Source organism: Gobio gobio, assembly GCF_949357685.1.
Source record: "Gobio gobio genome assembly, chromosome: 21".
Classification (NCBI taxonomy): Eukaryota; Metazoa; Chordata; class Actinopteri; order Cypriniformes; family Gobionidae; genus Gobio; species Gobio gobio.
In genome coordinates this window covers 34,915,148-34,941,358 of record NC_137117.1, presented here as the reverse complement: position 1 = coordinate 34,941,358, position 26,211 = coordinate 34,915,148, and the positions used below count along the sequence as shown (strand labels likewise).

The 26,211-nt window shown below is 38.6% G+C and overlaps 1 protein-coding gene across 1 annotated transcript in view; it reads right to left on the bottom strand.

Moving 5' to 3' along the window:
- adcy6a (adenylate cyclase 6a) overlaps positions 1 to 26,211 on the bottom strand; it is a 73,841-nt gene that overhangs the window by 10,348 nt on the left and 37,282 nt on the right. The window contains exons 4-13 of the mRNA XM_079801874.1: positions 16,952 to 17,101; positions 15,508 to 15,629; positions 10,590 to 10,701; positions 6,549 to 6,676; positions 5,368 to 5,526; positions 5,121 to 5,262; positions 3,275 to 3,403; positions 3,073 to 3,101; positions 2,840 to 2,987; positions 1,789 to 1,886 (exon numbers count right to left, since the gene is read on the bottom strand). Coding sequence (XP_079658000.1) covers positions 1,789 to 1,886; positions 2,840 to 2,987; positions 3,073 to 3,101; positions 3,275 to 3,403; positions 5,121 to 5,262; positions 5,368 to 5,526; positions 6,549 to 6,676; positions 10,590 to 10,701; positions 15,508 to 15,629; positions 16,952 to 17,101 — 1,217 coding nt within the window. The remainder of the gene's footprint in view (positions 1 to 1,788; positions 1,887 to 2,839; positions 2,988 to 3,072; positions 3,102 to 3,274; positions 3,404 to 5,120; positions 5,263 to 5,367; positions 5,527 to 6,548; positions 6,677 to 10,589; positions 10,702 to 15,507; positions 15,630 to 16,951; positions 17,102 to 26,211) is intronic.

Sequence of the window (26,211 nt, the reverse complement as noted above, 5' to 3'; positions counted from 1 at the left end):
TTTTTTATGGCATAGTCGTCGGCGGGACTTTTATTATGCCACAGTCGCCGGCGCCATTTCCGCTTTTCCAGTCATGAGTATGAGGTAACGCAGCTCTGTTTATCATATTAGATACATCTGAGTGTGTTGAAAATGATGTTATGACATTACTCTGTGTGTTCTCTCGGCGGCTGCTATGACACTTGTTCACACTGCAGTGAGAGTAAAGCGTTTCTGCAAAATAAAACCGGAAACCGAGGGGAACGCAGATATGACGCCATAGACAGGCGACTCCCTCTCACATCCCGGTTCCTTGGTTGAAATAGCAATTTCTCACGATTTACAAATAGTTGGGAACATTTGGGATATTGTAAGTACTCAACTGAACAAAATATATAACACTGGCCTAGTGATTTTGGGATATTTTAATGAAAATGTTTTACATAGTGCACCTTTAACCATAATTTGGGGTCAAATATGTAGCCAGAAGTAAGCTAAACCTGTTAGTTTGGAGACGTCCCCATTTGTAAAAACAGTATAAAGTAAATATAGTTTTTTTAATTGTAAAAATGTTAGGGTTAATGTGCATTAGTGACATTAGTGACAGCTATAGCTTTCCTATAGCTCAAACAGTAGAGCATGGCGCTAGCAACGCCAAGGTCATGGGTTCGATTCCCAGGGAAAGCAAGAATTGACAAAATGTAAAATGTATACCTTGAATGCAATGTAAGTCGCTTTGGATAAAAGCGTCTGCCAAATGCATAAATGTAAATGTAAATGTAAAATTTCAGCGATCCCGCTTGAGTTGTGAAGTAAGGAATACAGTTTGCGGATCCAAACCTCCATTTGTTTCAAGTGAGAATACTGTCTCTCAACATCCATTTATGAGCACTGTTCATATTACACATTTAAGCTACGCTTTTATATACTCACGGACCGGTGTGTATACTACAGTCTCTGGGCTCACGCCGTCCCGGACACCAATATTTTAACGATTCATAAAAGCTCAATCCCTGTCTGGCCATCTGGGATTTTGATTTGAAGACAAAGGTTAGATTCACGATTGTTATGATTTTTCGGTAGTTTAAAAGCACACTGTGAGTGTATATTACCACCATTTGTTTTTTGCTTATGGCATCTGATTTGAACCCGGAAACAGTGACGTCAGACTTAACGATCGGATTGTCAATAGCGTAGCAAATCGATGTATGAAGCACTGCTCACACAGAAGTCAATTTCAAACCAAGCAGCTGTTGGTCAACATGACAAAATAGCATGACCAACGTGAAGATAAACGAAATCTGCATTGGGAAATTTGTCACCCTGATGCGAAAATTCTGATCGCACGGATTCCTTTTGGAAAGATTGGAATTTGCCAGCGATTTCTGCTGAGCAATGGTAAATGTGACTGGGTTAGGTTATAGTATTTATAAATAGATGTACATAAAAACAATAAATGAGAATGTCCTCATTTAGATAGCCAAGTAAACGTGCGTGTGTCTTCATGTTTTTCTATCCCGGTGGGGACTTTAACCTGAATACACACTGACTCATGGGGACTCGTGTTATCGTGGGGATCTAAATTGAGGTCCCCATGAGAAAACAAGCTTATAAATCATACAGAATGAGTTTTTTGAAAATGTAAAAATGCAGAAAGTTTTGTGTGATGGTAGGTTTAGGAGTAGGGTTAGTGTAAGGGGAGAGAATATACAGTTTGTACAGTATAAAAACCATTACGTCTATGGAGAGTCCCCACAAAGATAGTGACCCAGACGTGTGTGTGTGTGTGTGTGTGTGTTGATTACTCACTGAGGGAATATGACGATCTGGATAAAGGAGATGAAACAGAAGACCAGCAGCGTACAGGCCACATAACCGCCAAAACGATCATCTACCTTCTTAGAATACTAGAAACAAGACAAGGAAATAAAATCATCAAAACATGTTGACTTACCAATCTGTGCCAACTATGAATGCTGCGTACACCACAAACTATAACTATATTGAATATGTGACCCTGGATCACAAAACCAGTCTCACGGGTATATTTGTGGCAATAGCCAATAATACATTGTATGGGTCAAAATTCCAGATTTTTCTTTTATGGCAAAAATCATTAGGATATTAAGATCATGTTCCATGAAGATATTTTGTACATTCCCTACTGTAAATATATCAAAAATTTATTATTAGTAGTAATATGCGTGGCTAAGGACTTCATTTGGACAACTTTAAAGGCGATTTTTTTGCACCCTCAGATTCCAGATTTTCAAATTATATGTATGATGTATAAATCTCAATTTTAAAAAATTGACCCGTATGACCGTTTTGTGGTCCAGGGTCACATTTTACAATGATAGCTATATTAGCATCCACACCAGCGGATGATATTGTTCTGTTTATTATAAGTACGCTGCAGTTTTGTCGTCTGCCACTTTAAATGCTCAAGCTCTTTAAAGCAGAATGGATTCTGACTGGCTGTCAATGTTTTGATCGTTTATCAGCTGGAAAAGCGATTCCAACAATATCGTTCCTCTGTGACATGATCGTTAAAGCAAGACTTTTATATATTCAGAATGATTTTAAGATCTATATCGTTCTTTATCGTTATTGTTAGTTATTGTCCTTGTTGTGAATGGGCCTTAACCACCTAAAAGAACCTGTTAACTACATAACATGCTAAAAACCACTCTGAACAACTCCAAAGAATTCACTCTCCTAGTTTTGGAGGACATTTGATCTCACATGATCTCATCCATCCTGTTAGTCTGCTAGACGATCGGCACTACTAAATTAAACTGTAAAGGGAGGGGAGATCTGGACGGGAAGCTGGAACTCGGCCAGTGTCTTTGAATCTGACCTTTTTCTCCAGGCTGGAGGTTTGGAAAGTGAGCAGGAACTTCTTCACGTGGTCTTTGCGGAGCTGGTCAATACTGCGAGCATCAATGGCGCGGCCCAAAAACTCATCCACCTCGTCCTCTGGGTTCAGCGCCTCCTGAGCACCACGGCTGTGTTCGAGAGCAGAGGAACAGTTAGTACGCAAAAGGAACAATACATTTATTCTCAAAAAGACCAGAAAAAAAAAACACTCACTTGTCTTTGCTGGTTGTTTCATCAATGCCCTGAGTGAAAAGGAGCAGCAAATGTTAGTCAAAGAAGATCTGAGAGTAATATAGGAAGACAGAAAGAACAATGCCAAGGTAGAAAACGGCTAAAGGAACACGAGAGAGAGCGATCAGGCGAGTGCCATAGGGAGCGGGTGACAGATTGAGCGACAGGTCATGTGGGGTCTCACCATCTGTCTGAAGACTTTGGAGTCTTTAGTCCTGGAGAAGGATCTGTCAGGAACCCATCGCGGTACCAGACCCTCGTTAGAGTTCGTCCGCGTGCGCTGCATCTTAGCCATCATGGCCTTCTCATCTTTCTGAAACAGCCAAGGGCAAAGGAACAGTATTGTGCTCAAGATTCTTGAATAAAATGAATGAATATTAGGGATGTAGCAATATTAAATTGATTTTCATGCAGATTAACAATTAAATCTTCTGTCTTTTTTTGTCTAAATAGATAAAAAAAAATAAAAGACTGTTTTCAACTAAAAACAGAACTTTTTATGTGTTTTGGCTGTGTATTTAGTGTACACAGCAGCGTCGTTTTGGGGGCCTGAAAAAACTTTTGGAAACCGGTTTCAAAGTGCAAGTTTTTGAAAAAGCTACCATTATCGTCTCATTGTAAACTACAAAAATGTGAATTTGTGAAAACAGTGACGTCATGCATATTACGTGTTCAGTCTATAGGTGCGTAGTATTTCTTTGCAAAGTGATATCGCCATCTACTGGCCTGGCATGAATAATAGAGCGAATTTGATTGTTTTCAGGGATCTGTGTGAACAGGGATCATTTTGACAAAGTTGAAAAAGATGGAAAGAAAAAACTTTTTCATTTTTAGTACACTGTTGTCGTACCCTAAAATCCATCCTTTATAATCACAGCATTATAATGTGTAGTATAAAAATGGATATTCAATTTGAGATTGAGTTTTTAAGAAGTACAGTATTTTTGCTAATTTCATTATATTAATAATTATTTTTTTACACTGCAAAAAAATTATTTTGTTGAGCTTTTTTTAAATATGTGACCCTGGACCGCAAAACCATAAGTCATAATTTGCACGGGTATATTTGTGGCAATAGCCAAAAATACATTGTATGGGTCAAAATTATCCATTTTTCTTTTATAGCAAAAATAACTAGAATATTAAGTAAAGATCATGTTCCATGAAGATATTTTGTAAATGTACTACAGTAAATATATCAAAAATGTATAAGTAGTAGTAATTTGCATTGCTAAGGACTTCATTTGGACAACTTTAAAGGCGATTTTCTCAATATTTAGATTTTTTTGATTTTCAGATAGTTGTATCACGGCCAATATTGTCCTATCCTAACAAACCATACATCAATGGAAAGCTTTTTTATTTTTTTATGACCCTTATGACTGGTTTTGTGGTCAAGGGTCACATATAATTACATTTTTTTAATTCAATTCCGAAATAAAATAAGATTTTTTTTTTTTTTTTGCAGTGTAGAAATTTCCATTATACAAAAATATATATTCATAGCAGAAATGTGGATAGATGGTGGCTTCTGAAGATGGTTAAAGTTATAGAACAAATATCTTAAACTCTTTCCCCGGCATTGATGGAACTTTCAGGTTTTCTCTGTGTTTTCTCTGTTATACGGTATGTTGCTATTATGCATCTTCTCTGAATCTCCAGATCAAAACACAGGTGAAAAAGGAGCAGAAACAAGCGATAAAAGCATTGCTCATGCATGTTGTAGTCTTTGAAAAAAGAAAAACATGATTTTTCTCAGCTTTTTGTTCAAAATGTTGCTTTTTTATGAAACTTGCCCAAATTAAAGTGTTGATAAAAAAGAATGCATTCTTTTTTTAAAGCAGAGGGTCTGTTCTTTCTTTTGATATATTGCATGTTCAGATATCAGATATTCATACAACAAAATATTCTAGGGGCCATGAAAGTTTTGTGAAAATGATCACAAACAGTGTTGGCGGCTGGCAACATTTATAAAAAATAAAAAAAAAACGCTGGTGGGGAAAGAGTTGTTGTAATATGACGTGTCTAACCCGCTTCTGACTGCAGCCCAACACAAGGAAGGTCTCAATGCTGTTCTCTTTCAAATAGGCGTTCCTCTCCCCTCCAAAACCTGGTTCCACCTCATAATCTCCATTCAGGTACTGCAGAGTAGCTTTAGTGATGTGGATCCTCCTGAGGAACATTCATTTTGCAGTTACTAAACAGTCTCTCGAGTGTTACGTATAGCTGTGTGTACATGTATGACGTGTGTATCTGTGTTTGGTCTTAAACTCTCACCCGGCTTTGCCTCCAGCCTCCATGTGGTTGGCCAGCGTGACGTCGTTGGACCACACGTCGAATTGCCACTTTCTCAATCCAAGAACTCCACAGTGCACGCGACCACTGTGGATACCGACCCGCATGTTTACATTGACCCCCGTGACCTCTCGCACCAATCTGTGACGCAAACATAAGCATGTCACCAATAAACCACATGCTGCAATTAGTGTTGTTTTAGTATTATTTATATACTATTAAAGTATTTATTCATATTTTGAATTAGCTTTTATTTTTATATTAATTTTATTTTTAAAACAAAATCTATTTAACTTTAATTTATTTTGATTTCAGTTTCAGTTTTAGTTCTAGTAAATTGAATACTTCCACTTATTTCAGTTAGTTGCTAAAGCAAAGTTTTCCATGTAATATTAATATTTTATTTAATTTCAGCTTTATTTAAATCAACAAAAATTATTTATATACTTAATATACTTTTAGCTAAGAATAACAACAGTGGCTGCAATACATAATTCTATCATTTTACATCTAATCATTTTAAATAATTATAAGTAGTTTTTAAAAAATAATAATATAAAGAATTATTACATTGAATATAACGCTGGCCATTTGCCCCAACCATCATGCCGACATCTTATCCCAGGGGTCTCACTTTAAATTAACATTTTAAAGGGGCAATATGTACACTTTTTCTTTTTTGGGCCAATGTGTGAACAGCTTATAACGAAACTTAAAAAAACAAGACATTCTCTGACTTCCTAAGTTGACTATGAAAGCCTGTAGACTAATTTCTATGTCAGGGACTGTTGTGTGTATTTTGTTATTGAAAGGAAAGCGTGCAGCACATATTTACATATTCATCTAAACATCGCTCTCAGCAGCGTGGTTGGCGTCGGGATGTCCGTTAACAGTAAATCGCAGCAAAGGTATTTCCAACTTCTTTATTTCTGAGGTTTCAGGTTTCTGAATTCTAATAATCTTTAATATAAAATTAATATTTGTTATCATAAAAATATAATTGCGTTATTTTATTCACAAATCCCTCATAAAACATTGAATATTCAACAAAACTCACAGATCACTATCAGAAATTATATAATTTAACCTCACAACTGCTCACATGGAACACATTTCAAAAAGGTCAGATGAATGTTATTGTCTGACAGCTAAGTGAGACTTACGAAATGGCTTCGATCATGTCCACCCCCATTTCCACACAGCAGTGAGCGTGGTCCGCTCTGGGCTCAGGTAAGCCTGACACGCAGTAGTAACAATCCCCCAGGATCTTGATACGTAAGCAATGGTTCTCCTGCACACACACACACAAGAGGGAACAGAAGTTAATTAGAAAGTTCAAGCTGGGAAGATGGCAGCTTCACGCTGAGGTGTAAAAAGAGGGTAGTCATTCTGCTTAGAGTGCGATACAGAGAGAGTGTGTGATTTTTGTGTGTGCATGTGACATACTAGCTGAGTCCCAATTCAGACACTGCATCCTTCAAAGGCTGCATTAGGAGGCCAAATGCGTCACAGTGGCGCGACAAAGGCTGTCCTAATTTGAAGGCTTCTACAAATGTGGCCTTTGTTTTCCAGGCCAAAAGTGATAGAACGAGTGGATCCTTCATAGACTAGCCTATCCCAAGCGCACAAGGGGCGACTGGAATTACACTTTTAATCCTTAAACGCATACCTCAGGTCTTTAGTGACCTGGGACCTCATTCAATTTTTAAAGTTAGATATCAACCTTCTTAGTATTCCTCAATCAATTCATTATGAACAATATAACAAGAAAAAAACATTAACATTATGAAAGAATGCCTGTTTTTCTTTCACTTTTTTTTGTAAAAATTGTCTAGGGTCGCTTATGACCCGAGGAGTGTAACAGTGTAAGTATATTTTTTCTGCACAATAATAATTGAATCTTTATTGACTGAATAAGTGCAATTCACCTTTATTCCTCAAGGTGGCACTGTCTGACACACAATGATGAAGTGACGTTTCACTCATAGTTGCCACAGGCAGAAAACAAAAGAATAGAAGAATCATCAGCAAAACTTGAAATGGCTCAGAGATTTACTGCAGAGCAAGAACTGAACGCAGTCAAATATTACTGTCACTGTCACTGATGGTGGATCTGCTGAAGAAGCTGTCAGAGATCTAAATATTGATGTTGAAGATGTTGAAAATGATAGTTTTGAGAATATGTTTGAGATGGTGAATATGAGGCAGATACTGAATGTATTGGGACATGAGCTCTGACGGGGACAGTGATGATGGGATAAAACATCTGCTCAAACGGAACCCTTACAAGCTCCAAAAGGTCACAAAATATGCTTTATTTTATTCTTCTGTGACTGTTACTCTAATATCAGGAGAGTTTTATATTATTGCGACGGGTAGAGATCCGTCTGTGTTAGATATAGGTCCGGGTCGCTAAAGACCCAAATATGTAATGTTGATTGCCGTAACATTCATGCATTCAAGGGTTAAATGTAAGTATTGGGTTTCAACTTACTATACTACAACTTTCTTACTAAGAAGCTATTTTATATAGTTTATACTCATTATTATGTACATGAATAGACCAAACTGAACATATTTAGACATATTGTGATCCTTTTTTGTTTTCAGACAGCTGAATATAACTTTCAAAAAAGTCCAGTACAAACTTTACTGCCGCTCGAGCAATCCTCTTTAGGCAATGGGTAGACTTTGAAGTCCGCGTCCTTCGAAGGAGGCAGCCAATGAATTGGGACACAGCTAATGTGTGAACAAAATTTCTTTAAGAGAACAGACAGAAACCTTTGACAATGGACATGCGCGTAACAGGTAATTAATGAAGTCAAAGCAGAGCAACTCAGTAGTGGTGTTTCGCTCCGGAATGAATAATGAGTTTTTGTACAAGTCATTTGAGTGAACAATTCAATGACTCCCTCATAAAGAAAAAGGAGAAAGGCCAGGCTGCTCAAGTGGCTGGGGTTTGGAGGAGCACTACATTAGAAATGGTGCTGTCATTCCAACATTTCGTCCCCCACCAGGGCTCCAACCTCAGCACCTATGGAGGACACAGAGCCTGTTTTTATCCACCACGCTGGGCTATCAAATCCCCTTCTGTGCTGTGGTGGAGCCCGTGCTGAGGATGCCCAATGGGAAGCCTCATTCCCACAGCCTGGAGCTCAGACTATATGCCTCTATATGCCTCATACACCAGTGGTTCTCATGGGTTCACCCACAAAAAAAAAAAAAACACTGACTGCAACATTAAAAAAAAAAAGTCACCCTTATAATGTTATAATTTTTTCACACTTGTAATGTTATAACTTATAAGCACTTTTTTCCCCCCACCAAAAACAGAAATACGTTTTTTCATGCATAGACATTTTCCATCCTCACACTGACCCTTATAATTGAACGTTTGGTTTTTGATCAAATAATCCTTTACAGTTGGATAATACACAATACCGTTTAAAAATTGGGGTTGGTAAGATTTTTTTGTAAGAAGTCTCCTTTGCTCAAGACTATTTATTTGATCAAAAATGCAATAAAAACAGTAATACAGTAATATTGTGAAATACACTCACCTAAAGGATCATTAAGAACACCTGTTCAATTTCTCATTAATGCAATTATCTAATCAACCAATCACATGGCAGTTGCTTCAATGCATTTAGGGGTGTGGTCCTGGTCAAGACAATCTCCTGAACTCCAAACTGAATGTCAGAATGGGAAAGAAAGGTGTTTTAAGCAATTTTGAGCGTGGCATGGTTGTTGGTGCCAGACGGGCCGGTCTGAGTATTTCACAATCTGCTCAGTTACTGGGATTTTCACGCACAACACGCATTTCTAGGGTTTACAAAGAATGGTGTGAAAAGGGAAAAACATCCAGTATGCGGCAATCCTGTGGGCGAAAATGCCTTGTTGATGCTCGAGGTCAGAGGAGAATGGGCCGACTGATTCAAGCTGATAGAAGAGCAACTTTGACTGAAATAACCACTCGTTACAACCGAGGTATGCAGGAAAGCATTTGTGAAGCCACAACACACACAACCTTGAGGCGGATGGGCTATAACAGCAGAAGACCCCACCGGGTACCACTCATCTCCACTACAAATAGGAAAAGGAGGCTACAATTTGCACAAGCTCACCTAAATTGGACAGTTGAAGACTGAAAAAATGTTGCCTGGTCTGATGAGACATTCAGATGGTAGAGTCAGAATTTGGCGTAAACAGAATGAGAACATGGATCATCATGCCTTGTTACCACTGTGCAGGCTGGTGGTGGTGGTGTAATGGTGTGGGGGATGTTTTCTTGGCACACTTTAGGCCCCTTAGTGCCAATTGGGCATCGTTTAAATGCCACGGCCTACCTGAGCATTGTTTCTGACCATGTCCATCCCTTTATGACCACCATGTACCCATCCTCTGATGGCTACTTCCAGCAGGATAATGCACCATGTCACAAAGCTCAAATCATTTCAAATTGGTTTCTTGAACATGACAATGAGTTCACTGCACTAAAATGGCCCCCACAGTCACCAGATCTCAACCCAATAGAGCATCTTTGGGATGTGGTGGAACGGGAGCTTCGTGCCCTGGATGTGCATCCCACAAATCTCCATCAAGACGCTATCCTATCAATATGGGCCAACATTTCTAAAGAATGCTTTCAGCACCTTGTTGAATCAATGCCACGTAGAATTAAGGCAGTTCTGAAGGCGAAAGGGGGTCAAACACAGTATTAGTCTGGTGTTCCTAATAATCCTTCAGGTGAGTGTATTGTTACTATTCAAATGACTATTGTATAATATTTTAAAATGTAATTTATTCCTGTGATGTCAAAGCTGAATTTTCAGCATCACCAGTCTTCAGTGTCACATGATCCTTCTATCATTCTAATAAGATGGTTTGCTGCTAAATTTCTGATTATTATCAATGTTGAAAGCAGTTTTGCTGATTAATATTTTGGTGGAAACAGATGAACGTCTTTACAAAATATAAATCTTCCTGACCCCAAAACGGTAGTGTATTTTGTATTTTTTATAATTTAAACATGAATTAACATTCAAATGAAAACTGTTCAGGGTAAGTGTAATATAGAACTAATATCTCTCAATGTTTTACTGAATATACTACACTTCATCTTGTCACCATAATAAACATATAATGCTGCAGCAATGATCCAGTTGAAAAACATCTTTAGAGTATGTGTTAGTAGTCGTGCTCACCGAGGCCAGCTTGTCAAAGCGGGCAAACAGCTCGTTTAAAGTCATGACCAGCTCCTGAGCAGTGCACTGCGACGCCAGACTAGTGAAACCCTCAATGTCTGCAAACAGAATACTACAAGACACAGAAAGAGAGAGACAGAGAGAGATTTAAACTATGCACTGTTGCTTTTTTCATAACATAACATTCATAACAATGTTCCTGTATTGATTAAATGCTTTGGTAATATTGAACGGTAAAAAGTTGTACATGGATGTACATAGGTCAATAACATCACCTTTATTAAACAACTAAGTAGAAAAGTATATGTGTGTGTGAATCCCTTGAGCGGAGGGGAAAGTCACTCTTTGGCTGTGTAGTGGCAGATGCTGTGGAGCACTTTAATTGAATCGCGGCTTCATTTCAGTATCTTCTGGGGTTAGCGCTAGCCTAGTGACTGATAATTAGCTATTCCCTCTTTCACCGTACTTAGCTGACCACCTTTCAGAATAAAAGTCCCATTGCTCCCTATTACCAGCTCACAGAGCTGAAGGAAAAGAGAACAGAGTAAAAGTAGCACGAGAGGTTAATGGAAAGAGTGACGATAAACACAAAAAGGGACTAAGGAGATTGAAGAAGATTGAACTACCTAGCTAAAAGCTAATGCTAACAGTCAATAGTTCTGCAGGTTTAAAGGGGTGGTAAACCACGATTTCACTATTCTAACTTTAGCTAGCGTGTAATGTTGCTGCTTGAGCATAAACAACATCTGCAAAGTTACAACGTTCAAAGTTTAAAGCAAAGGGAGATATTTGCTTTTAAAGAAATCAGTTTCTAAGAACTACAGCAAACGGCCAGTAGGCGACTACAGACATTCCTCCAGGGTTGGTGACATCAACAGGCTCAATATTTACATAAACCCCTCCTCCGAGAAGATTAAATAAGGGGGGGGTGAGGCCATTTTGTATCGCGCGCTGTTGTGGTATAAGTTAGTTAGGCTGGAGTGTTGTTGCCGCGATGCCGAGGAAACGCTGTTATTTTCATCCGGATTGCAGGTCTGGGGTACTTGCTCTGTTCAGCCTTCCTTGGGACGGGGGTGCGTTGCAGAGCGTTTAACATACAGCATGTTGCACGTGTGTTTGAGTCAGCGGGGAATCAGGCGCGCGCAGGGCTCCCTGCAGCACATCTAACAGAGGAAAACATCCACCGTCTTCGCGATTTCAATGCCGGATTTGCACAACGTCAGCTGCGTGAAAAAAACACTGCCGGTGCGTGGATGCACGACGCGCGCGCTGCACATTTCACGGAGGACAACACAAACTTCCACAAACTTCGCGAGTTCAATACAGGATATGCACAACGGCTTGTCCTGAAAGCTGGATTTACAAACAGAAGCTGTTCACGGGCCACAACCAGTAAGTCTGATTTATATTTCATCGATGTGTTTTCCTGTTATAGGTTGTAGCAAGGAAGTAAACAGATGACAGCGCTGTTCTGCAAACCAGTCTGTTAAATGCTCATTCATACTTAACGTTATCCGACGAACACCTAACATTACAAACACTAACGTTAAAATCTCAACAGCGAACCTGACATTAGTGTAAATGATTCTTTGATTAGAGCTTTTATGTATTGTTTATCTTCAGGCATGTTAAACATGGTTCTGTGTGTGAACTTACTAGTTAAAGCCAGTGCTTAGTGTTCGTTTTGGGTTAGTTCTTGCGACAGATATTTGGCTATAATCGTTCTAAAAATACAAAAGTTAAAGTGCCATTCAGTAGCGATCACTATAGATCCGCAGTCTTTACTCTTGAGGACTGAACAGGTTCTGCTCGATCATCTTCACTCAAATGTTCTGGGTCTGATTCGGGCTCATATGGTTTTATTGACGCCGACCAAAGCACAGCCTCCAGGTAAGGGGCGTGACGTTTCCGACAACCGTGCACTGCGGTTAGCGAATCAGAGCACACTAGGCCAGCTAACCAATCAGAGCCCACTGCGTATTTTTAAAGAACTGGCTTCATACAACCCGGAAAGCATCAGACCGTTTTACAAGGAGGGACAGAGCAGTGTAGAATAAAGGTCAAATATATGAAAAATAAGGCAATTTTTTTTTTTAAACGAAGCATGAACACATGTTACAGTGCACCCCACAAACACAGTCAAGCCTTCAAAAGAATGTGTTTTACCACCCCTTTAAAACAAAACTGTCCCTATTTTCTTTCTAAATAAAATAATTTGTGGTCATTCACATGAGAATTGAACGAATGTGCACCTTTTCATAAACAATGAGTTTCTCCACCTCTGAATTAACTTTTCTTTTGTGCTGATGTAATTAAAGCCATGAGGGCCGGAAAAATTATATAATTTCATAAGCTAGCATGCTTTGCTTTTTACATTCAGATCAAATTCATTCATAGTTAATGCAGTGGAGGAACTAGACTTTTATACATGGGGTGGCCAAGGCTACTTTAGCCACCATAGACATACGGGGTCCATACATCATGTGTAATACCTATTTGTTTTCCATTGTTTTGACCCATGTACAGCCATGCTCAAATTTGTTGGTAGGCCTCCAAAAAAAAAGTTTCTCTGAAATAACTTGAAACTGACAAAAGTAATTGGCATTGTTTATTCCATATTTAATAGAAATCTGACTTTGCTTTTGATTTTTTTATTCAACATAATATTGTAAATATTAAAACAATTGAAAATGGCATGGACAAAAATGATGGGACCCCTAACCTAATATTTTGTTGCACAACCTTTTGAGGCAATCACTGCAATCAAACGTTTTCTGTAGCTCTCAATGGAGACTTCTGCACCTGTTAACAGGCAGTTTGGCCCACTCTTCCTGAGCAAACTGCTCCAGCTGTCTCAGGTTCGATGGGTGCCTTCTCCAGACTGCAAGTTTCAGCTCTTTCCATAGATGTACAATAGGATTCAGATCAGGCCTCATAGAAGGCCACTTCAGAATAGTCCAATGTTTTATTCTTATTCAGTCTTGGGTGATTTTAGCTGTGTGTTTTGGGTCATTATCCTGTTGGAGGACGCATGATCTGCGACTGAGCTTTCTGACACTGGGCAGTACGTTTCGCTCCAGAATGCCTTGATAGTATTGAGATTTCATTGTGTCCTGCACAGATTCAAGGCACCCTGTGCCAGGCACAGCAAAGTTGATTTTTTTCGTCTGTGAACATAGAGCTGATGTGACTTGCCAAAAAGCTCCAGTTTTGACTCCCAGAAGGATTGTGGTTTGTCAATGTGCATTTTTAGCAAATTCAAGTCTGGCTTTTTTATGTTTGAAATATCACTAAAATCCAATTATTTATTATCTTTTCTAAAGGGTACCAACAAATGTGTCCAGGCCATTTTAGAATATCTTTATTCTATGACAGACCAAAGGCATGCAAGTATACATGATACAACAGCTTTTAATTTCATCACTTTTCAGGAGGAATGCAGCATTATTTCAATGAGCTGTAAGGGTACCAACAAATTTGAGCATGTCTGTAACATCGCATTCTAATAAACAAGTTACCAAAATAGATACCAGTAAAATTCCACAAATCTCGATTGACACGCATTGTCAACTGCTTACATTCGGTTAAGACATAGCCGACTGTGTTTACTATGATACTCTCCAAGACGGCTGATTTTGTCATATTTTTATGTGTATTTGTCCGGTCAAGTGCAAAACGCCATATGCCGCGCACCAAACGCGTCGCGTCCCATACAGATAAAAAAACTTTTTTTTCGAAGTGTTTTGCTGTAAAAACTGCGCAAAAGGAAACAGAAAGGGCAATCTATATTATTTATTTCCATAAGCACAGACTTTACACAGAAAGCAAAATACTAAAAAAATGAAAATACACTCTTCCAGGGTGAAAAACTGGAATTGGAAAACTATGTGAATGACGTGGCAGGATTTTGAACAAATCTGCGCTTGAGCGCGACCCCCTTTTTTCTTAAAGGCCCACTGAAGTGCTTTGAAACGCACAGCATTATTTAATGTGTTGACGTAATTTCCCCTGAAACGGCTCCAGCTGTTAGCAGCTCCTCCCCTTTTTTGAAACAGCCAATAGCGTTTCGTTATTACCACAGTTTGACTAGAGCCTTTCTGTTTGTTAAAGCCAGTTTCCTCCGAATCTAACCGTTTATCATCATAATCTCCTCCATATCTCCTTGAAATACAGCATTCTGTGCAGAATTTAAATGGGTCTGATATTTTGTGTTGTCTGCGCCGTGTATGTAGTCAATGGCTCTGGTCTAGACTATGGGTGTGCGCTGCGGCGGCACGCGTGAAACTATCGTGAACCCAGACTTTATTCGCCTCAACTGAAAGCATATTTACACTGTCTAAATAGTTTCCTATCGCGCTATGTGCCATTCACCATGTAGAAAATAGTAAACGCGTGAACAACTGACCGTTTTTTTCAGACGCAGTTCAGGGTCTATTTATAGTGTAGGGGGCGGGACTTCAGATTCTAGAGAGCATTTGATTGGACAGAAGATTTGATGAGAAGGTGAAGTCTGCGATTATCATCAAAATCTGATTCGTTTTAACGGAAGTTAGAGACTGTACGTTTTTAATGCTTATATCTCCTAAATGCAAATTTTGTCATTGTTTTGGAACACACCAGCTTATTCATAACCTTAAGGCTAACATAGTCATACTAAAAGCTAAAAAACTTTCATTTTGATTTCAGTGGGCCTTCAATCGTCTGTTTGGCAACTAACTTTAATATTCTCTTAATATTCAACGTTAATATATGAACAATGTGCCGCGTCGCCGCACATCAAATGCAATGCTTCTTTCAATAGCGATCAAAATTTTTGGGAGGCACCCAGGGTGGCCAGTCAGATGTTAGGGGTGTCCAGTGCTCTGGCTCCGCCACCGAGTTAATGTGGCACAGTTTGACACATGACAGTAATGCTCACCTGACATTGTCGTGTTTCTGGATGTAGATCTTGTGAAACATCATGTCTTCTTTTTTTGCATTGATGTCAGCCTTCATTTCCATGGCGACATGCCTTGGCAAAACAGACAACAACAGGCGTTCCTGAAAATTGTAGGGAGGAGAGAAAAGTGTTTGTGAGAGAGAAAGAAAGATTACTGTGCAGTTCTTCTCACTGAAGATCAACCATCCTTTCTTTAGGCAGTTGCTTATTGCATGTAAAACATCCGCATCCCAGTGTATATACTGGTGGCTTGTCCACTGACTTTTGTTATTCTATCTCTGTTAGAATTAGAATATAATGGCAATTGAGTAGAGTAGTCTGAAGAGAATTGATGGGTTTTGAAGAAACATATCCATAGCGCAAGCGTTTTGAACTGCGAGAGGCATTATACTTTCTTTGTTGGTTGAATACTGAACGTGGTCTGCCAGAAGCTAGATATTTTACATTATAACGTGTTAAATAGGGATATTTTTCTTACACAAACCCATCGAATCGAGAGCCGGAGCCGTATAGAGACAGAGCGTATTTAGGCCACGCCCACACCGGGGGGGAAAACAATCCAACGCTCTCCATTGACTTTGCATTGTGTGAAGCTGCCTCATTGTCATTTCGGACTTATAACAAAAAACAGAACAATGTCTAAAAGCTGATATGTGACAAGGTGTGCGGCAAACAAGCTAAAAAACACAGAAATACGTTTTTATAAGCTGTCGACCCAAAAAAACGAGCGTTTAAGAAGATAAAAGTGGATACAGGCAATACGAAGTGAAGCTTCAGCAGGAAGAATGGGTCAATTTTGGGATCCTGACACTCAGGATGCCTCAATATGTCTACGTGTGCAGTAAACATTTTGTCACTGTTAAGTCAAATATCCAAATGTCCGTTTTATATATTATATTTACTGTCGCTGATTACGTTCCCCTCTAGTCGCCGTAGTTCTCATTGTAATATGACCCGTCGCGCTCTGTCTCAATGGCCTGATTCCACTTTTTTGTCCTTAAACGCTCGTTTTTTGGGTCAACAGCTTATAAAAACGTCTGGGTTTTTGCTTCTGGGTTTTGTTTAGCTTGTTTGCTGTACACTTTGTCACATATCAGCTTTTATACATTGTTCAGTTTTTTGTTATAAGTCCGAAATGACAAGGAGGCAGCCTCACGCAATGCAAAGTCAATGGAGAGCGTTGGATTGTTTTCCCCCCCGGTGGGCCTGGTCTTCAGATTATGACGCGTGTCGCTCTGTCTCTATGGATTACTTTTATAATGGATGGATGCACTTTTTTGGGCCATTCAAAACTTGGATTATCCAGAAAATGTTTAACATTTAAGAATGTCATATACACCTAGGATGGCTTGAGGGTGAGTAAATTTTGGGATACTTTTCATTTTTGGGTGAACTATCCTTTTAAGAGCCTGTGATAACTGACCTGCTGCTGGTTCTCTCTTTGCAGGTGCAGTCGGGCCTGGATGTAGCCTCGCGTCTCCTGAAAGGCTTGTCTCTGAGAGACCTCTGCTGGGTAGTGGGTGCAGATCCCAATGATGTTGGTGCACAGGAAGATCAGCACGTTTGCACTCAACTGAGGGGAGAAAAAAAAAACACATTTTTATGTCTCTCTAGTGATCAGTTAAACCTTTCAACAAAACCAGCTTTAGATCAGCACTCTGGAATCCTGGGACATCTGTCATACTCTGGGGCTTTACTCAACTGTAGTATGGGAAGAAAAGCCAACCTCTGACCCAGAAAGGCTACTTCCTGTAGAGAAGTTTACACTAGGGGAGCCAGAACAGAGCTAAAAATGGAGCCTGAAGCAGAGCCAACACTGTTACTTCCTTTGGGTAAATGAAGGGAGGGGGTAATGGGAGAGTGATGGGGGTTACTCCAGGTCACATGGTTCACACCATTACACTCTACTGAAAGAATTGCAGAATCATTATTAACCACTTGTGGGCCTATCAATATATGCTAAATAATTACGTCTGTGTCACACCAGAGGACGCATTATGTGGCTGTGGGAAAGCTTAAGTCATTAAAACATTTCAGAAAATATAACCAAAATAGTGAAATTGATCCAGTTCAGATATTTTATTGTAGGGAATGCCAATATATTTTTTACAAAGTTATCTTGTTATTTTTTGAGCCATGTAACACTATTATACTAATGTATATATATATATATACACACACACACATATATACACTGAACAAAATTATAAACGCAACATTTTTGTTTTTGCCGAACTCTGTGTATGTACACAAAAGGCCTATTTCTTCCAAATATTGTTCACAAATCTGTCTAAATCTGTGTTAGTGAGCACTTCTCCTTTGCCGAGATAATCCATCCACCTCACAGGTGTGGCATATCAAGATGCTGAATAGAAACCATGATTATTACACAGGTGTGCCTTAGGCTGGCCACAATAAAAGGCCACTCAAAAACGAGCAGTTTTATCACACAGCACAATGCCACAGATGTCGCAAGTTTTGAGAGAGCGCGCAATTGGCATGCTGACTACAGGAATGTCCACCAGAGTCCACCAGTGCACCTCCATTAAAAATTCAGTGATTACACAGATTAATCAGTGAATCAAATTCACCTGCATTTCAAAATAACTGACATAAAATTTTGAATTTTCACGTCGAAATAACTGGAAATTAGGCAAACCTCTCAACCATATTGGTATTGTTGCTAATAAGGTTTAAATAAAAGATGTCATGAAAATATCTATGCTGTGATACAAGAAACAGTGCAAACCTAATATTTTTTTTTCATTTAATTAAAATAGAAAACTGTCAGGATCAAAATGGTATGTTGAATATATCATACATTTTCAATATTTCTTATAGCCTGTAAAAAAAAAAAAAGGATGCCAAGTAATGTTACTGCAGAGGGAATTAGTTTGGAGTTGTTCAGACCAAGTTCACACCAAGTACAATAACTATAACGATGAAGATGTACAGTAATTCTAAATATTGTTCTAAATATTAAATAATAACAGAGTCCACACCACAACTACAACGGTAACGGCACAGAGAAACAATATCATTGGAATCGCCTTCAGAACTATTTTTTCCAGCTGATGAATGAAAACACACTGACAGCCAATCAGAATCCCTCCTGCTTTAAAGAGCTTGAGCATTCAAAGCGGCAGACAACAAAACTGCAGCGTACTTATAATAAACAAAACTATATTGTGCGTTGGTGTGGATTCTATACAGTTATCATTATAGTTTTCTTTATAGTTATCGTTCTTGGATGAGCCATGGCTCTGTTTTTTTTGTTTTTTTTGCAGCATGAACACAGTCAGAGGTCAATCGACACTAAATTAAGCGCTGTTAATGGTGGAAAAGCAATCAGTCAATATTATAACCCTTCTTCCACTGTCATGCACCAAGTAATGTGCAGACCAAGCGTGACCATTTGATATTAAGAGTAAGCAATAAACTGAAATAATTTCTCAGTGCCACTTTACTGTGTCAAACAGGCAGGTTTATAGCAGCCATATTAATCTAATAGCCTCTTATAGCTAACTGGATAGTTTATGTCTGTGCTGTTTTGAAAACTACAGAGGATTTATCTGAAATGATAGTAGAGACGATGTTGTACTATATGCTGCTCTACATACGATAAAACAATGGATTTGACAAACAATGGTTTGCTCCAGCACACAGTATACGAAATGAGAAACCAAAGGGTCAGGCAAGAGGCAATTCTGTAGAGCGGTGTGTGTGTGTGTTTGTGTGTGTGTGTGAGGCAGAGCCTGCTGGCCACACTGACATTAGGCAGATGGCTGTGAGCTCTGTTTACATTAGAGTTTCTGTTCAAGCAAAACCAGGCCTGGTTTGTGTGTGTGCATGTGTGAGTCAGCGTGCACATGCAAATGGACGCTTTTAGTGCTTCAACAATAGACATCAACAATAGTGTTATATCCAAGCTGTCAGTTTGACGTGTTAAATTAGTAGAATTTACTACTGAATTAAAAAAAAAAAAAAATTACACTTTTAAATGAAAAAATTATGTTAACAAATGTATGCTTTTAATCATGCCCTCTGACCCGTACATAGCAATTCAACCTTGAAATAACACCTGAATGTTAAGGATGTTTTTGCCGTCCACATAAAAAATATTCTAGTGCTCAAATATATTGAGACACGAAGAAAAAAGGGTTGGGATACATTTTTAAATCATTTGAACTACTTTTAAAGGGGTGATTGGTTATGATTTTAACTTTAGTTAGTGTGTAATATTGCTGTTTGAGCATAAACAACATCTGCAAAGTTACAACGCTCAAAGTTCAAAGCAAAGGGAGATATTTTCTTTTAAAGAAATCGCTTTTTAAGGACTACAACAAACGGCTGGTAGGGACTACAATGAGCTTCTTCACGGGTTAGTGACATCACTAACCCTAAAATGTACAAAAAACCCGACCATGGGTACACGCAACAAATGTTAAGAAGAGGAAGAGTTGTTGTAGTAGAGCACATTTGGGAGTCTGCTCAAGCTGTCGCATCTGTCTTTTCACATTTATTGCAATACAGTACGAACACAAATGCAATAGCATGTCATAAAAGCAAGATGACAACATGAGTTATAACCGTAATTAAACTAAACTATACCTGTTCTTCATGCAGCAGATATTCTCTGGCCCTGTGCATCTTACAGCAGTTCCCACATGAGCGATTTATAGATTATCATGACAGAATATGCTAATAAATGACTTAAAGACCGTTCTAACATGAGCTCTTGAAGGTCCGCCCTGGGCATTTAAAGGGAAACACACAAAAACTGTGCGTTTTAGCTCACCCTCAAAAAGTGATACCTGTGCGGTATTTTGAGCTAAAACTTCACATACACACTCTGGGGACATCAGAGACGTATTTTACATCTTGTAAAAAGGGGCATTATAGGACCCCTTTAATTTGACAAAGGATCTTAAAATAGGGGCAATTTGCCAAGAACAGAAAGACACGACACATTCGCCTTGTACTGTTCATAATGTTCCTCAAACCATTCCTGAACAATGTGTGCAGTGTGACAGGGTGTATTATCCTGCTGAAAGAGGCCACTTCCACCAGGGAACACCCTTGTCATGAAGGGGTGTACCTGGTCTGCCACAATGTTTAGGTTGGTGGCACGTGTCAAATTCACATCCACTTGATTGGCAGGACCCAGGGTTTCCCAGAGCATCACACACCCTCCACCGGCTTGTCATTGTCCCACAGTGCATGCTGGTGCATCACTTCCCCAGGTAAACAGCGCACACAAAAGAAAACAGCACTCATTGGACCAGGTGACCTTCTTCCACTGCTCCAAGGTCAGTTCTGACACGCGTGTGCCCATTGTAGGCACTTTCGACAGTGGACAGGGGTCATCATAAGCACTCTGATCGGTCTGCTCTAGGCAGCCCCTTAAGCAGCAGAGTGTGTCGCACTGTGTCGTAAAAGCTGCTCGGTTATGGTAAAAATCATGATTATTTTGGTCAATATTGAAATCACGATTATTTAAATTTTGTTGGTGGGTGATATGATCAAAGAGCGAGTAAGCTGCATGTAAAATGGACCTTTACAAAAACTGCTCCAGATTCACAAACTATGATACAGATTATCCACGCCAGTATTGTGTTACTAGTATCTCATTTTGAAGAATATTACTGAATATAAAAATGCTGTAAAAAGCAGTATTAACTTCTCCATTGTTGTTCAGTCGGTGTAGGCTAATATTTGTCCCGCCCCTCCTCCACTGTGATTGGACGGCCTGGTAAAAAGTGTGACGAGTATACTGCCTATTATCCAACGTTGAACATAAAAAACGTTGAACATAAAAAAAAAGCGCAAATCAACTCTTGAAATATTATTATTGTACATAGTCCATCGAAATGCAATGTCATCAGTTTGCCTAAACTGAAACTCCGAACGTTTAAATGTTTTACACACCATTTACACGTGGTAGGGAGCAGGTGTACATTTCTTTCGTACCAACTAACATTTTGAAAATACAAATATTTTTGTGAATCTGAACATTAACGTCAGAGCGATTGATATACACACAAATTCGTTCTGTTCGTGTTTCATGAATGAGGCCCAAAGTCTTTTTTTTACCAGTCATTTTAGACAATTAGGTTACTTCAGCAAACGCTAATAGTTAACTAACTAATGTAGCTAAGTAAAAGGTCCTTAAAACAGTTAGCCTTCAGAATACAAGTAAACAGTCAGCTATACACTAAGAACAAAATGTACAAATAAATACAATACAAAATTCTAATTTTGCAGGAAGATGTACTAATTCAGATGAGTAATAGCCTACAACAGAAACTGAATAAAGTAATAAAATGTAAAATACTGCATAGTCTTCACTGTATACAATATATAGATTAATCATTATTATAGCTACAAAAGTTATTCAGTCAAGAGCAGTGAGTAATTTACTTGTATTTTGTTGTTTGATTAACATTAATGACACAGAGTACAGCAGTAATATTAGGCTGTTGTCACTTTAAGGCAGAATGCAACTGTTTCTCATCTCAACTGTTTATATTCACTTAAAGGAACACTCCACTTTAAAAAAAAAAAGGCTCATTTTCCAACTCCCCTAGAGTTAAACAGTTGAGTTTTACCGTTTTCGAATCCATTGAGCCGATCTCCTGGTCTGGCGGTAGAACTTTTAGCATAGCTTAGCATAGATCATTGAATCTGATTAGACCGTTAGCATCTCGCTCAAAAATGACCAAAGAGTCTCGATATTTTTCCTATTTAAAACTGGACTCTTCTGTAGTTACATCGTGCACTAAGACCGATGGAAAATTTAAATTTGTGATTTTCTAGACCGATATGGTTGTGACCGTACCATGAGTGCAGCGGCGCAATGATATTGCGCAGAGCCTGAGATCGGAGATCGGCTGAATGGATTCGAAAACGGTAAAACTCAACTCTTTCACTCTAGGGGAGTTGGAAAATGACCCTATTTTCAAAAAAAGTGGAGTGTTCCTTTAAGACATAACCAACTTACCAAAATGGCCTTTTGACCTTTTAGTTTTTTTTAGATTTAGATACATTTGCTGTCATCAAGCACTTACTTACTGTTGATCTTTAAAAACACTAAAAATGCAAATCTCATACTGTACATTATAATATTGTAATAAATGCACTTTCATTACTAAAATTATCTTTTAAATGACTGATTTCAGTTAGTGTTTTATTTTTATTTATTCTGTAAAATAGTACAGTATTTTAATATTGTCTCTTTATCTTTTATCAGTTAGAACAAAATTATTACATTATTATAATTTTTTAACATGAAAATAGTTGCTTTAATTATTTTTAAATATTATTATTAATATTATTAAAGAATTTCAATTTTAGTGCATCCCTATACTGATTTCTAAAGCCAACATAATAAATACTTGTCACCACAATTATTATCTGAATAATAATCAATTATAAACAATATAACATAATTATATTTAATAATGATTTATCTTTATAATCAGCAGATTTTACTTAATTTGATTACATTTTAAAAGCGATTAGCAGCTCTAATCTAATCATGTTTGTTTGACATGCAAAATGACAACATGCAAAACGTTCTCCTTCGTGTGACTGGATATTTGCTAGCAGTCAAGAAACGGTTATGATCGGCGTGTGTTGTCAGCTGTGTGTGTGTATATCACAGGCAGGTCCTAATTGCTCGCTCTTCACCAGAGGGCGAGGTCAGTGGGTTTACACGCACACACACACACACACACACACTTGGTCGTTCTGTTTGCGCAACTTGACACCTCTCTCCTTCACGCTAAAGATTTATACGCAATAACCATCACAAGCGCTGGGACAGAGAGAGAGAGAGAGAGAGACACCTTCATCTCTTTACGCTCTGTCAATCTTATCCTTTGTCTCTTTTTCTTTGCCTTTCACTCACAAATCATCAAATAAATATATTTCCCTGACTCCCTCGCAGCATGTTCTCACACACTGGCTTCAAAGTGACATATTTGCTGACACTGAGAACATCTCTTTCCTTAAAATATGTCTAGAGATCCTTCTTGTGTCTGCCAAATTTTTCAAGTAAAAGTCAACAAGCGACATGTAGAAACCTTCATAAAAATCATAATATGACTACAGCTCAATTCAAATGTCCACTGCAGTCTTTTTATTACTCAGAGTGGTGAGACAAAGAGCATTTAAGGAATCCGGGCGTAATATCCATGAACAGCATCTGCAGCATGATGTCGGTTACCAAGGAATGTAATATAACAGCTAAAAAAAAATGTACAGTTATGATCTAACAGTGGAAGAATATGGGCCAACGCAACGAAAGCAAAAGCGTTCAGCTTGTATTGTTCAGTACATTTTTTTTTATTTGAGCTGTCAAGTTGTTGTCAACATTTTAGATGATTTGGAACATTTATAGGTGGATGAACCAGTTATGGTTACTAAGGTAAGATTGTTCCTTAGAACATGTCAAATTAAATAATGCGAAAGTGACCAGATTTACCGGTTTTAAACTGTCAAGACATGAGTTGTACATTTTGGAGTTTTAAATTAATTTTAAGGTGCTTTTTCGTCCTTTTTGGACTTTGACAGCTCCCATCCCAAATCAATTTCAGCAATGAATACAGCAGAACCATTGCTTTAAAGGTGTCATGATAATTTTTTTATACTGTTGCCTGAGGTCTACTTGTGACGTTCGCGTGGTTTTTACATTCAAAAACATCATAATGAATAAGTAATACGCTCTTTTTTGCCCTGGTTTTGAGGTTCTCTCCTGCACGCTCGGATTTTATGGCCGTGCCGCACTGAAGACTTGGAAGTAAACGCCCACTGCTATGACTGGATAAGCTTTGCATATTTAATGAGCTTCGGCTCCCCCGTGAGTACACGTGAGGCATTGTTTTGAAAGCGTTTGGGGAAACGGCAACCGGAATGATTCGTCCTTCAGGGCTCGCAAAATGTCTTTATCAAACAAACACAATGATTTATCTCTCATCCACTCACGATTAATATAAATGTCATTTTATATTACTTGGTCCGCCCGATCGGTGGATATACGTGTGCACCAAGTACGTTGCAGACTGCATTATCACATTTTCCGTGATTGTATTTTTCCTTCAAATATTAAGTCAAGAGAGTGAGCAACGCACATCAAGAAAGTAATGTTATTTCACTATTTAAGATGAGATTTCCCGTCTGGAAAACACATAGCCCAGGGACATTGGGTTTTGCGAGCCCTGTGAAAGTGGTAAGTTATGTTTAGTTAGACATGTACACAATGTAACATTGTATTTGATCTGTAACAATGCAATACTAATTTTTTTTACTCACATTAGTGTGTTGCTTCTTTCGTTCATGTAATCTCATCCTGTCTGCAAATCCAGTCTCTTGTTTACAAACGAATCTGTGGTTAAATGAACATACGTGCAAAGTCTTCCCCACGTGAGCTGGATATTCATTAAAAATAAAGTTCAACCACACATTTCCTAATATTAGAATCCGAAGGAAGCTTATGCAGCGATTGTGTTCTTCCACAACCAGGCACAGCGCAATGCTATCTTCGGCATGTTTATTGCTCGGTAGCGCGATCCGTTTAGCTCCACGAGTTGGTGGGCAGGGCTACAGAATCAGGCGTACATATTTATCTGTTGAGGCGCCGTTTCAGCATACGATGACGTCAATGGTCGACATATTCTGAGATGGAGCGTTTTCTGGGCCTGGTGTCAATAGAAGCTTTTCTTTGACTAACAAGGACGTTTTCAGCTCAGAAACTTACAAGATATTCTTATATCACGATGAACTTTTATATATCAAAGGCTCAAGGGAAATTTGATTTCTCAATTCATCACCCCTTTAAATTGTATTTATCCCAGAATGTTCCTTTAAAGTCACCATGAAATCAAAATAGACCACTTATTTTTTTTTTATGGAATACTGCAGTATTTATCATAAATTATTTATCTGTGCACATCATCACTGTTTTTAATTCATGTGCCCCCGTAATTTTAAATCAAAGTTACTCCCTCTTCTCTTCTCTTCTCTGACGACGTGTTTACTGGCACGAGGGCGGGGCGATAACCTGTCACTTGCATGAGATCCACCAATAGCAAACCACAACCAGCCAATCAATTCCCTACAGACAAAATCAAGTCCCGTCCTACGTCTTTTCTTGTTTAAGAAGCCGTTTCACTTGGATATACGTCACAATACACAGAATCTCTTAGAATACAATTTGAATTTAGATGGATATACTGTTACTTCATCCTCTACAGTAAAAGATCGGGTGTTATATTAGACAACAACTTGTCTTTTGAAAATCATATTTCATATGGTACAAACACTTCCATTTCATGCCGACTTGAGGGTTGTTTTTCTGTGTAAGGGAAATTCAAGACACAAACCAGGCAGATCCCAGACAAATCAGGTGTATAAAAGTATGATTTTGCTTAGTGCGTGTCTGTTCATTTGTCAATTCACCACTTCCAGGTATTTGTGATTTTTTTCCCCCAGATCATTTGTGTTTGTAGGCCCATTCATCCTCTTTTGTGCTGGTCTATGTTTATCTACCTGTGGCTGCTCCAGATATTATATAAAGCCATTATGATCATTGGAGATTATTTCCAGCCGCTGTGATGCCACTAAAGGGGGAGGGGTGGGACAATATGCCACGCTTCTGCAATGAAACCTGTGGAAACATGAAAC